The sequence below is a fragment of the Xylocopa sonorina genome, chromosome 9 (genome assembly GCF_050948175.1).
Source record: "Xylocopa sonorina isolate GNS202 chromosome 9, iyXylSono1_principal, whole genome shotgun sequence".
Lineage (NCBI taxonomy): Eukaryota > Metazoa > Arthropoda > Insecta > Hymenoptera > Apidae > Xylocopa > Xylocopa sonorina.
In genome coordinates, this window is record NC_135201.1 from 5143000 (window position 1) to 5157620 (window position 14621).

Below are 14621 nucleotides of genomic sequence, written 5' to 3' on the forward strand. Positions count from 1 at the left end.
AACGTTACAAAGCGTCAATTAATTGGTTTTACGATGTCATTTAATAATTGCAGCGGAGGTGTGAATGTATTAACGCCCCATGATGTCATTCAACAATTTTAGTAGGCGTGTCAAAGTGTTTTAGAAAAATAATTTGATTAAATTTTCATACGATTAATTACCTGGTATATATACAAGGGCGTGCTGCACAGTTATGAATGACACGAATGAGACTGGGTGGGGGTACCCATTTGAATCAGGAGTGTATTGCCGAGGTGTTTGAAAAACGTAGTAGAAAAATATTCGAATGTCAATAAACAAAAATGGTACTATTATTTTACACTTGAAATAATTAAAAATTGCTGCAAATATTACGAACGTAATATGAAATCAATTGTATTCCGAGTTACGCTTAACAGTTTGCAAATGTATTGTTTTAGGTTCGAACGGTGAGGGTAGTCGCGTGGGTTGGTACATCCCTGAACGCTGCAACGCGATTGGCTAGTCGGAAGTGAATATCGGGTAGCTTCGGCCGATATCGGTTCCATCAGCGAGATCCCCGTCCTAACGTCTACCCCTGCCCCTTCTGCCGCGCGCCGTAATTCTTGACGGCTCTGTCACATCGCCCCTCCCCAACGCGAGAGAAAGAGCGAACCGCCGCGGCGCTCTCTCGGCCGCCAGTCGACATTCGTAAATGGCGCCGTACCGATGTCGAATGCTTATAGCGAACTGGTGAATCGTCGTACGTGATGACGGCTCGTAACTGAACCTCGGACGGCGATGGGCACACAAAAGCCAGAAGAATGGGCGAATTTGCTGATCACACGTTTCGAGGAACAGGTACCATCCCAGCTGTGACTCGAACTACAAATCTGTTTAGCCTTCGTTTCTCGTCCTATCCGTCTTCCGCTCCCTCTCTTTCTCGCTTTACCCTCTTCCGGTGCTTTCTCTCGTTCTTTCTCGTTCTCCTCCACTATTTACTTTTCACTCCTCTGTTTTCTTTTCAATCCCTTTCTCTTTATTGTCTCTCGATCCCGTTCTTGGTATTCTCGTCTTTCCTTCTACTTCTCGCGCCTCCCTTCGTTAGGAGGTTAGCAATTTAGAGGAAATTGGTCGTTTCACCGCTTCTCTTTCGTTTCTCGTTTACGTACCGTGGACTGTGCCCGAGAAATGGCAGTTAACATCAAGAAAAACCGCATTCTACTGTAACGGTTCGCTTGATTCCCATCTTGTTTCAAGATACGTTAAGTTTTCGTACGACCGACGACGTATTCTACGTGGTGGTGGTGTTCTCCGAAGCGAAGTGCGAGAAGCTTTATTCTCATTTACCAAGTGAACATTCGACAAGTGACGAGAAGTTAACGCGTTTAGTGACACGAGTAATATTGATAACGGTCGTTCTTTCAAACGTTGAACAATTCTCTGGCAGTATTCTTCTGTTCGACTGACATTCAATCGATCTCTTTTCATATTTTGCTACGGTGCGATAACGTACAAAACAAACGTTTCTCTGAATTTTTTCAATGTGTACACCTTTTTCGTACCTTCGGTTCTCTTCGATACTGTTCTTCCTAAGAACTTTGAAGTACGTTATCGATAAAGGAAACACCTGTCTCTAAAATGTGCTAGTATTTACATATCGTTTAAAAGTGATTGGGTACGTTTCGTATTCTTATCAAATATGAATTAATTCTGAATAATTCAGTGACTCGAAATTAGATTCATGAATTTTAAGACAATCAATGCGCCATTTAGTAGAGAGAAAATACAACTATTAATTCTTCTATTGTTAGAACACCTATGTAGTTATTGATAGTTGATATCGCTGTTCCCATGAATGCATCGTCATTCGTTTGTTCGTTGATTCGTTCATTCATGGGAAGATGCTTTCTCGCGGTCTCCTCCCTCTACACGCGTGGAGTCCACGGTTTGACCTTCGCCCCTTTTCCCTCTCCTCCTCGTTCAACAGCTATTCAGTTAAGGTGTATACAGGATGTCCCAAAATTCACATGCTATTCCCATAATTCGTCAACGATATCAATTCGTCGTTGAGTTATACGATAAATGTTGTAGATCGTATTAACGTTGAAACAATGCTTCGAATTAACGTTCGATGACAAACTATACGTTCCCGACAAAGTTTAAGCACGTGAGCATTTTATAACTCTCGATCTCGATTTAAGACACGTGTAATTTATCGTATGAAAAAGTGCAATATTCCGCGCGACGAAAATTTAGAGAGGATTTGTTGCGGATCCAAACTTGTATGACCCTATAGAATTTCATTCCGCCTCCCGTAACCCCTTCTATAACCACAGAACGTCGCTTCCGTCGTGTCACGGATACATGAATGAAAATTGCATTCCCTTCACGCACGGCTTATCGAAAAATTCGAATCTACGATATACCTCGATATACTTAAATGCGACCGAATGCCATTACAAGAGCATGCACGTAACTTTCATGTTTTGTATCGAAGACATATGCCATTGCAACTGTGCCTTCGATCGGTCAACATACGTGCATGCATATACACAAATGCAGCGTATAAGAATATCTTGATAACTGTGTTTAATAAGTAGTCAACGCACGTCTTTACTCATTACCTCGATCGTAAATACGATTCTAGTTTTCATGCAATCAAAAGTAACGAAATAGCAAAACAAAGAGTTGTTAATTACTTGTTCAATAATTAAAGAGAATAGTAGCACTTTATTGTACAATAATAATAAGTTTCTTGATTATTGGACAAACATAAATGAAATATATAAACTAGAAAGACTTGTAAATATATAAATAAGTAAATAATTAATTATTGCAAGTAAAATTATCAACTTGTAGAATTTCATTTGATCACATTGTCATGTTTGTAAAACTGTTTATTGGATTTTAATTATATTCTTTTCTATTTTTTGTTTAGTTACCATGTCACAGTGGCCCCCAAACCACTCATTCTCGTATGAACGAGGAGAGAAACAAAAAATGCTTGATACAAATTTCTCGGTACCGTTTCTCTCTTGTAATATCAAGTCTCACCAAGATACTGCAAGGTGTCAATGAAATGGTGTCATGTATCGGGGGTCAGCGTATATTTCATGGTACAGAACAAGATCGGCATTGCTATGAATCTATCATCATCATTTTGGACACCTTGGAAAAGTGTCTTGCTAATCAGCCAAAAGATACAGATAAATGTGATGGAGCTACGAATGTTAAGCTTCTGCTTAAAGAAATATGTCAGTTTATAGGTAATAATACTATATGTACAGTTATTATGTAGGTGTATATTTTTCTTGTGGGCATACACAGGAAATCCATTACTTATAAGTCTATTACATGTAACTTAATGTTATTTTCAGATATACCAAATGATAATCCACAAAATGCTCATTTAAAAAATTTAGCGAGCAAAGTTTTGTTTGCACTAAGTTTAAATTTCTTTAATACTGTATTTAGCAGAATATCATCTAGACTTCAGGAATTAGCAAAATGTGGCGACGAAAATGTTGATTACAGTGACATCGAATTAATTCAACATATTAATGTGGATGTGTACAGGCTAACAAAACTACTAAATGGTAATTTTTTATAACAATAATTTTTTTAAAAAGTATTAGATGCTGAAGTTCCAATGTTCTTTTCCTCTACTTTTGATTTATAATTTTCATGTTAATATTAATACGTTTTACTGTTATTATTATTATAGAAGCGATACAAAAGTTCAAACAACTCAAGAAGTCAGCCCACATAGTTCTTATGAATTCTCTGGAGAAAGCAATTTGGAATTGGATGGACACTTATTCGCAAGAATTCGCCGATCTTCAGAAGAAACCAAACGAAGATCTCGGTAAAGCGTGCGAGGAGCTGTTTGACATTCTTGATACATTCGCAGACAATAAGAAGGGAAGAACTGCGGCTGTTTGGCGTTTACAAATAATGCTTCTGATACTTTCGCCGAAAGTTCTGCAAGAAATAGTTAATGCTGATTTTGGTACACCTTGTTCACCGAGGCATTCGAAAAAAAAGCAATTTATAGACAGCGTTAAACGGGGCCTAGGGATGCACGGTAGCTCTAGTAGGCAGCAAGTGGAGGCTGCCGCGGTTGCTTGTATTAAACTTTGTAAAGCGTCTACATACGTGAATAATTTAGATTCGAACAACGTTATCTTCAAGCTTGTACAACACGTTATGAATGATTTAATGGCACTACTATTTAATCCAGGAAAAGTATTCTCTCGTGGTCAAAGCTACGTTGCTCAAGACATCGACCTAATGATAGACTGTTTCGTTAGCTTCTTTCGCATTAAACCTCAAAACAACGAAGTACTTAAAGTCTGCTTGAACCTGAATTATCCAGCGATATATCAGTTTGTCTTGGTTAGCTCATTATACAAGTAAGGAAGTTAATATTTTACGTGCAAAAGTTTTAGTATTTTTCAGCTTTTGAATATTTTATAGATGTAATGTTAGATGAAACATAAATGGAATATAAATTTTTTATTTTTAGAATTGTAACTCAACCAAGACTGCCATGGTGGCCTCAAATAGATCTTCTGTATTCTCGTAGTGCAGAACTTAGAAATATGTTTACTGATATTTTAAATAAAGTCACACAGACTTACATATCACACACACCATTGCGAATGATTCAAAGTTTAACGCTTAAAGGTAAAGAACAAAATAAGTACAGAGACCGTGGTGAAGAAGTATCGAGTTATAGAAATTTACTACTGTGGATGGTAAAACTTATTCATGCCGATCCTATGTTACTGTTGAATGTAAGTACCGTGGTTTTATACCGTAAGTAATTGGTTTTACAATTCGGTAGAGGATGATTCTACACAAAACACCCTGTATAATTCCTGTAAACCCTGTATAATGAATTTTTCTCTTATTTGTCAGAATCAAGGGAAAGCTGGTCACGAAATTCAAAGCTCGACCTTAGAGCTGATTAACGGCTTAGTTTCTTTAGTTCATCAACCGTCAATGTCCGATATTGCGAATGAAGCAATGGAGGCATTACTGGTACTACATCATCCAGATAAAATAAAAGCATGGAATCCAGAGGCACCAATCAATACTTTTTGGGATGTTAGTTCTCAAGTTCTGTTCTCAATATCCCAGAAATTGATTCAACACCAAATTGTTAATTATACGTGTATATTAAAATGGCTTAGAGAAATACTAATTTGTAGAAATGCTTTTCTGACACAAAATAAGGATTATGCTAACGTGGGTAGCCAGATTGCTGTTTGTAAGCAAGCACACATCAAACTTGAGGTTTGTTCCAACTTATACTTGATTTTCATCGTCCGATTGAAATGTAATGTCGACTGATTGCCGATATGAACGTTTACTATGCTGCTATATCAATTGTATGCATAATCGAGTGGCATTAAAAATGCATATATACTTGCAGTAAACAAAAACAATAAAATAAGCACTATTCCAAGTGATAATCAGTCGACATTTATTCTCGATCGGATGACGAAAATTAGATAATATGAGAAGACTCTTCTTTATCATGTTCTATTATTCTCGTTTTTAGGTTGTATTTTTTATGTATTTGTGGAGTATAAATATGGAGGCTGTATTAGTATCAATGTCCTGTTTTGCATTACTCTGCGAAGAAGCAGAAATTCGTTGTGGTAGCGATGAAGTAGCAGTGACTTGTTTACTTCCGAACTATCACTTATATCTTGAGTTGGCACAAGCTTCTACTGTTTTAATCACTGGTGAGTTTAAGTATTCAGAATGTTATTCATTCGATTCTATCCACATTGTAAAATATCCTGTTTTCCAAAAGTATAAGCAGAAATTCGAATCGAGAAAATTATAATGCTATATTATTCAATTCTAAACAAACACAATTTACATATTACATGAGATGTTTTATTGAGTTATCTTCGATTCGGATATCCACTAACAATGATTTTACTTGAATTCAAACATTCATTCATGAATTTTTGAATTCACTTTGTATTTTGATTAGTATAACCCTTATATGGCTGCAGTAGAGTATTAAAGACCTTGTTACCATAACAGCCAGCGGGGAAAGTAACATATACTATCACGATCATAATTATGGTAAGTGTTGTTCAAAACTTGTAAGTAAGCATATACATATATATACATATATGTGTATACGGCAACTATATATATATATAAATTAAGGCAATAATTAATATATATATATATATGTTTATATAATTAAGGCAATATTATTATTTTTCCTCTTTATTTTGTGTGTGTTCATAATAATCAATATATAATTACTTCAGAAATAACATTAATAAATTCAATGATTATTTATATACTTTTTAGGGCGCGCCGCTTTACAGAAAAGAATTATGGCCTTATTGAGGAAGATAGAGCACTGTGTAAATGGCGTGCAACCTGTACGTATATGTTTTTTTTAATCTATGTTATACGCACACTTTTTCGACATATTTTAATTAACCTGAAACAGAAACAAAATAATGAATTAAATGTTAACATTTGTTCGAAGAGAAAAATATTTATGCGAATGTAAAATCTTTCTGTTTTTCTTAGGCTTGGGAAGAAACATTTAGAAATTGGGATGTGATGTCGCGGCAATTGATAAGTTACCCAAAATCTAGAGCGGAAGATGGTCAGATGGAGTCGTTTCATCGAACCACAGGAAAGCGGAGAGCGTCGCATCAAAATTCTGAACACGAATTAGAGGAACAAATTAACGAATGGGCCAACATGACAGGATTTCTCTGCGCATTAGGCGGTGTATGCTTACAGAAACGTTCTTCAAATAGGCCACTGTCAGGAATATCCAATCCTAATCCGGAATCAAAAAAAAGCTCGAAGCAGCAAGAGCCCACACCTTGTTTGTCGAATCCAAGTCAAGAAGTGCAATACTGCACGCAGTTTGTTTACCATTTATTGCGTCTATTGATCTGTAACAATGAGAAATGCGGTAATCAAATTCAGAAACACGTCAAAGAATTGGTTGGACATGAAATGAGCCCTGCGCTCTATCCGATACTTTTCGATCAAATTAAAAGCATTGTCGAGAAATTCTTCAATCAACAAGGACAAGTTATAGTAATAGACAATAATACTCAATTTATCGAGCATATAATATTCATAATGAAAAACATCTTGGACTCTAAGACGGATCAACCATCTGAATACCTTGGGATGACCAGCATTGAAGGAATGATGTTGGCGATTGTCAGATATGTTAGGCATTTGGACATGACTGTACATTCTATTCATATTAAAACGCAATTATGCCAACTGGTTGAGGCCATGATGAAAAGACGAGATGATTTAGCGTTTCGTCAGGAAATGAAATTTCGAAATAAACTAGTTGAATACTTAACCGATTGGGTGATGGGTGCTGCTCATCAGGTTACTTCATCAGCCAGTGGAGACTTGATTATTTATACACGGTAATTTTCCCGATTAGTTTAGACAAGAAAGGTTTTATTGTATATTGATTATAAATGTTTCTTTTTATCCGTATCTGTAGAGATTTAGATCAAGCGTGTATGGAAGCAGTCGGAGCATTACTACGGGGCTTGCCCCTCCAACCTGAGGAATCTGATCGTGGTGATTTAATGGATGCAAAATCTCAGTTATTCTTAAAGTATTTCACTTTGTTTATGAATTTGCTAAACGATTGCAACGAGGCGGCTGCTGAAGATAAAGAAATCGTGTCTCAGCAGCCGTGCTTGACCAGCGGTAAATTGTCCACCTTACGCAACGCCACTATACAAGCAATGAGCAACCTTCTTAGCGCAAATATCGACAGCGGTTTAATGCATTCGTTAAGTAAGTAACTGCAGTAGTTCAGCCATATACGTGAGAACTATATAATAACATAGTTTTTGATTTATTTAATATTTAATATTATTCGTATTTGAATATTTATAGGTTTGGGTTATAATCCGGATCTACAAACGCGAGCAGCTTTCATGGAGGTTCTTACTAAAATTCTCCAACAGGGTACAGAATTCGACACGCTTGCAGAAACAGTATTGGCTGATAGATTCGAGCAATTAGTTCAACTTGTTACGATGATCAGCGACAAAGGGGAATTGCCTATCGCGATGGCTTTAGCCAATGTAGTGACGACAAATCAGATGGACGAATTGGCACGAGTATTTGTTACGCTGTTCGATGCGAAGCACTTACTATCCTCTCTTTTATGGAACATGTTTTATCGCGAAGTCGAAGTTTCTGATTGTATGCAAACGTTATTTCGAGGGAACAGCCTCGGAAGTAAAATCATGGCGTTCTGTTTTAAAATTTATGGCGCAAGTTACTTGCAAAATTTACTAGAACCCTTAATTATGCCGCTGTTAGATGATCCTACTACTGGTTTCGAGGTTGACAGCGCAAGAATAGATGGTAATGAGGATATAGAGCAAAATGGTCGTAATTTAATCGCATTAACGCAAAAAGTATTCGATGCTATAATTTCATCAGCTGATCGGTAAGTTTAAGAAGTTCTGAATTGAAGTTTCAAGTTTTTCTTGCATCCATATTTTACACTTAAAATACCAATGGTTTGATTGCGCTTTTCCAGATTTCCACCGCAATTGCGATCTATGTGTCATTGCTTATATCAAGTACTCAGCAAAAGATTTCCACAGTGCCCTCAAAATAATATCGGAGCTGTTGGGACTGTAATATTTTTGCGGTTCATCAATCCAGCTATTGTATCGCCTCAAGAGATGGGTATCGTGAATAAACCGGTACCACCACACATTAAACGAGGTCTGATGCTGATGTCTAAAATTCTTCAAAATATTGCAAATCATGTAGAGTTTAGCAAAGAACAGCACATGCTACCGTTTAACGACTTTTTACGAGCTCATTTCGAGATCGGACGAAGATTTTTCATACAGATTGCGTCGGATTGCGAAACGGTCGATCAGGCTAGCCATCCGATGTCGTTCGTATCGGACGCCAACGTTTTAGCTCTGCATAGATTACTGTGGAATCATCAAGAACGAATTGGCGATTATCTTAGCAGCAGTCGGGACCATAAAGCAGTAGGTAGAAGACCTTTCGATAAAATGGCTACATTGTTGGCTTACCTTGGTCCTCCAGAGCATAAACCAATCGATTCGCATCTACTATTTTCCTCGTCTTATGCACGATGGTCAAATATTGATATGTCTTCGAACTATTTCGAAGAAATTATGGTCAAGCATAATATGCACGAAAACGAAGAATTTAAGAGTATCAAGAATTTGAACATTTTTTATCAAGCAGGAACCAGTAAACAAGGATATCCAGTGTTTTATTACATTGCTAGACGTTACAAAAACGGCGATACGAACGGCGATTTGCTAATATACCACGTAATACTAACTCTAAAACCATTTTGTCATTCTCCGTTCGAATTGGTTGTTGATTTCACACACACATGTTCAGACAATCGATTTAGAACTGAATTTCTACAGAAATGGTTTTACGTATTGCCTAAAGTTGCCTACGAGAACATTCACGCCGCGTATATCTACAATTGCAACAGCTGGGTGAGAGAGTACACAAAGTTCCACGACAGAATCTTAGCACCGTTGAAAGGAAACAGAAAGGTGGTCTTCATCGACGGGCCAGGCCGTTTAAATGATGTGATCGACATTGATCAACAGAAATTGCCCGGTGCTACCCTATCACTCGACGAAGACTTAAAAGTTTTCAACAGCGTATTGAAACTTTCTCACAAAGACACCAAGGTCTCCGTGAAAGTTGGACCAACTGCGATACAAATTACCTCGTCGGAGAAATGCAAAGTGTTATCGCATCCCGTTCTTTTAAACGATGTTTATTACGCGTCCGAGATAGAAGAAGTTTGTTTAGTAGACGACAATCAATTCACATTGACTATATCGAATGAAACTGGCCCATTGTCTTTTATTCACAGCGACTGTGATAGTATCGTACAGGCTATTATTCACATAAGAAACCGATGGGAATTATCACAGCCAGAATCCGTGTCAGTTCATCCAAAGATAAGACCGAAAGATGTACCTGGAACACTGTTGAACATGGCGCTATTGAACCTTGGTAGTTCAGATCCAAATTTACGAACAGCAGCGTACAATCAATTGTGCGCTCTGACAGCGACTTTTGATTTGAAGATTGAAGGTCAACTGTTAGAAACTTCCGGACTTTGCATACCATCGAACAATACTATATTCATCAAACATCTAAGCGAGACTTTAGCAGCGCATGATCCGCACCTCACGCTGGAGTTCTTAGAAGAGTGCATACAGGGTTTCAGATCGTCGAGCATCGAATTGAAGCATCTCTGCTTAGAGTACATGACACCATGGTTGAATAATCTCGTGCGATTTTACAAACCGAACGATGAAGGCGGGAAACGTCAGAAGCAGGTTACAAAAATTTTGGAGAAACTAATTGCCTTGACTATCGAAGAGGTAGAGATGTATCCAAGTATACAAGCCAAGATATGGAGCACAATCGGAGGTTTGCCAGACCTTATAGATACGGTTCTGGATAATTTTATTCAGCGTAGCGTTAGTTTCGGACTTGGATCTCCTACGGTCGAAATAATGGCCGATACAGCTGTTGCTTTGGCCTCTGGGAACGTTCAGTTGGTCGCGAAGAAAGTGATTGGGAGACTTTGTCGTGTCGTTGATAAAACTTGTACATCTCCGACACCATTATTGGAGCAGCATACAAGATGGGACGACATCGCAATTTTAGCGAGATATTTACTAATGCTGTCGTTCAACAACTGTTTGGACGTAGGAAAACATCTACCGTATTTATTTCACACGGTAACTTTCCTGGTTTGTTCCGGAAGTCTGAGTATGCGTGCTTCCACGCACGGGTTGGTTATTAACAGCATTCACTCACTGTGCACCTGCAGTTCCCCCTCATTCTCGGAGGACACTTATCGAATATTGCGAATGAGCTTGGACGAATTTTCACTTCCGAAATTTTATCTACTCTTTGGGATCAGTGAAGTGAAATCTGCCGCTGGCACAGCGTTCAGATCCAGCTATAGGCATTCGACTGAGAAATGGTTCAGCAACGAGCGCACCGTCACGGGGACTCACGAGAAGGAAAGGCTTTCATTGACCAGTTTAGAAATAATTACGGATGCTCTTCTTGAAATTATGGAGGCTTGCATGCGAGACATTCCGCAGTGCGATTGGTTGAAGACTTGGACCTCGTTGGCGAGAAATTTCGCTTTCTGCTTTAACCCAGCTCTTCAACCTAGAGCTCTGATCGTTTTCGGATGTATCAGCAAAAGTATCACCGATCAGGACATGAAACAGCTATTGAGGATATTGGTGAAAGCGCTTGAAAGTTTTAACGATATCACATTGTTGGAAGCGATCATTATGTGCCTCACTCGGTTACAACCATTGCTTAGGCCTGTAAGTGACATGTGTACAGTCAGTTAGTCTCATACAGTTATATTAAAATATTTTTATACTTTTCAAGGAATCTCCCATACATCGATACTTATTTTGGGTCGCAACTTCGATTCTTCAATTAGACGAAGCATCCTTGTATGCATGCGGCTTAGCACTTCTTGAACAAAATTTACATACCTTAGATTCTCAAGGAACTTTTGACGATAAGGTAGGAATCTGAGATTTATTTTCGCCTATAATCTCATCATGTGTGTTTCGTTTATTGCTATTATAAGCTCTTGATATCTTTTCAGACGCTGGAACATGTTATGATGTCAACGCGCGAGCCTCTAGAATGGCATTTTAAACAATTAGATCAAGCTGTAGGACTCTCATTTAAATCTAACTTTCATTTTGCTTTGGTTGGCCATCTTTTAAAAGGGTATAGACATCCCACACCTACTACTGTTACAAGAACAGCTAGAGTATTGACTATGTTGTTGAGTATTGTTGCTAAACCATTCAGAAGGGATAAATTTGAAGTCACACCTGAAAGTGTAGCATACTTATCTGGTAAGTTTGCATATACACTATTTCTCAAACGTTTGGAATGTCTTTACAATGTTTTCCTTGTTTCTTTCAATTGAAATTAATAGTGTCTGTACCCTATTAATACTTTCTGTACCCATTAGCATTAGTATCTGTATCCGAGGAAGTACGAAGTCGATGCCATATTAGACACGCCGTTACCAAAAATGTAGAGTCTGGTAGTACAGATTATCTTGATATTTTGCTTCCACAGAATGCAGTGAGTAACTTTGTAAAGTCTGTTGTTATATATTTTGATTATACCTTTTTACGCTTGCAGAAACTGTACTGATTACAATTTACTAGTTTTAAACTGATTACGATTACAAATAAAATGTTAATTAATAAAGATAAACTTTCATAAATTTGATATTGTTTTATAGGATTCGTCAAACGCAATATCTACCAATCCTACTAATCGCAGGCAAAAATCGTGGGACTTGCTCGATCAGTCTGCGCTTACTCAAGCTAGGCAACAGAAACAGTATTCATCTCATCAGGTATGTTTTACTCACCAAATCTATTTACAAGCAATTCAGTATTTGTTACAATATTTATTATATGCGATATCAAATATTCTTTTAAGTTGCAAAAGATTTTGAAGCATAGTAGTACTTTTACATAATTCAACGATTGACATATAATCGTTAATTTTCATAATATCTTATAATATATGCTAAAAGTAAATTCTGTATTAAGTATTTTATCTTGAATAACGTTATTGCTTTATATTTTTGTATGTGCCTCTGTTTGCTCTTTCGATGTCTTTTCTCGCATCTACCTATATCTGTCATTTCTGCCTGGGTTACAATGCAACTTATGGCTTAAATATGTAATACCCCATCAATTTGCCCAAAAATTACGATGTGTGCGTCATTAACAAGACTGGACGGATTTTATTTAAAACTCAGCGATCATTTTCTGTACCAACTGCAAAGGAAACAAAACCAAGCGAAGAAACAGAACCGAAGGTATTTTGTTATTCGTCTCGTACAGTTTTCCATGCACCTTATTTCGTGTGTGAATAATAATTTTTATAAATCGTGAGCGTACGAATACTTTTTTAAGTTACGTACACGTATTTATTAGAATCGTTGTAATTTATGCAGAATCGAAGTGCCAGAGTGAGCGTGAGCAATGAAAATAATGTACTACTCGATCCGGAAGTGTTGACAGACTTTTCAACACAAACTTTGGTTTTAACTGTTCTGGTCACTTTAGTGAAAAACTCAACCGACGAAAATGAACAACGCATTCTTTACGAATACCTCGCGGAAGCTTCTGTGGTGTTTCCAAAAGTTTTTCCAGTAATGTTAGTATTATACTGTCAACATTTTCTATACACTTCAGAAGAATTTACTTATTGGAGTGTATTTAATATTATAGAATATTTTAATAAAGACTTAACGTTTATTCACAGTCACAATTTGCTCGATGCAAAAATCAATAGTGTGCTATCCTCATGCCATGACCAAGGTATATTGAATTCTGTACAAGCAATTATACAAAACATGATCGCTTGTGAAGATACGAGTCAGCAACAGTTACATTACTTGCAAAGTTGCGGGTTTGGAGGTTTATGGAGATTCGCAGGTCCATACACAAATGTAAGTGTACGTACGTGTGCTGCGGAGATATTGAGAAAATAAGAGAAATAAATAATTTTTATTGTAATATTCTAAAAATTTATAATATAAAATATACTCTGTAGTCTAATTGCACAGCTGAGAGTGCTCAGTTATTTGTTAATTGCCTGGAAGCCATGGTAGAAACGTGTTTACCAGTAGACGAGCCGGAAGGACCGAGTACCAGCAAATTTACAAGCGAAAAATATAAACGATCCGACAGTCATCAGTCGGAAGTCACACAAAAAGCTAAACCTTCAACATGTAGTGGAAATGATCCGGCAAATACACGTGCATTTTCAGAAAGAATGGAGGAAACTTCTCGAAGTAATACTTCTTTCGTTCATAGAGAGTAAGTGAATGATAGTAATCCGTTGAAACTAATTAGAAAGAAATGCTATACGATCATAGGTGTCAATATAACAACGAGGAGAAGAAAGTGAAATAATGTAAACAATAATTTTAATCACAGTATGGATAGCAGAAGAGATATCTCATTGGATTCGACGAGTCAAGGAGAAAATACTAACATTAGTAATAGTTCACAACCTTAGCGATTAGTATGTGAACTTAAAAGACAGTGCGGTAAACATGGCCGAAAAGGACAGGTTGGTCGGAAATTGCAAAGACAATTAAGGTACGTTTAATATTTCGATTTAGTAAAAAAATGAGTTTAGTAATTTAAAAGATAGATCAAGAGACGGAGAGAATGAACACAATAGAGTTACAAATTTATTAAAAATAGAGATAGAGAAAACACTCTGAACATTCTTCAAACTGAGACCCAGGGGCATGGAAACCTAAAACTTCTGAGATATGTATGTTTCTAATTCAGGAACGCAAACATTTTGGCTCCGTGTTATTGCTGCAACATGTCGAATCAGTTTAATCCAATGCCGTCCACTTCACGTTAATGTACCCGCTGGAATGGAAATTCAATAAGTTAGTCAACATTTCGTTAGTATTAACAGCTATTTGATTATTGAAGAAGTATATTTCAGTGATTTCGTGTTACTTTTAAATTTGCATTGCAATGTTTAATTATGAATTT

General features: G+C 37.1%; 1 protein-coding gene across 4 annotated transcripts; it reads left to right on the forward strand.

Annotated features, from left to right (window-relative positions):
* Nucleotides 1-603: 603 nt before the first annotated feature.
* Nucleotides 604-14621, forward strand: Nf1 (neurofibromin 1). Of its 4 annotated transcripts, XM_076901533.1 has the most exons (23): nt 606-819; nt 2900-3227; nt 3339-3557; nt 3686-4373; nt 4487-4757; nt 4882-5259; nt 5528-5714; nt 6025-6066; nt 6304-6377; nt 6532-7406; nt 7487-7788; nt 7891-8452; nt 8546-11378; nt 11446-11586; nt 11672-11930; nt 12050-12165; nt 12329-12445; nt 12830-12916; nt 13055-13257; nt 13366-13552; nt 13657-13921; nt 14036-14207; nt 14406-14621. In XM_076901533.1, exons 1-22 carry the CDS (start codon nt 760-762, stop codon nt 14122-14124), a joined length of 8283 nt encoding a protein of 2760 aa, XP_076757648.1. In that variant the 5' UTR covers nt 606-759; the 3' UTR covers nt 14125-14207; nt 14406-14621. The 4 variants fall into 4 exon arrangements, with proteins under 4 accessions (XP_076757646.1, XP_076757648.1, XP_076757645.1 ...); XM_076901531.1 differs by lacking the exons at nt 14036-14207; nt 14406-14621 and having other exon boundaries at nt 604-819; nt 12857-12916; nt 13657-13979; XM_076901530.1 differs by lacking the exons at nt 14036-14207; nt 14406-14621 and having other exon boundaries at nt 13657-13979.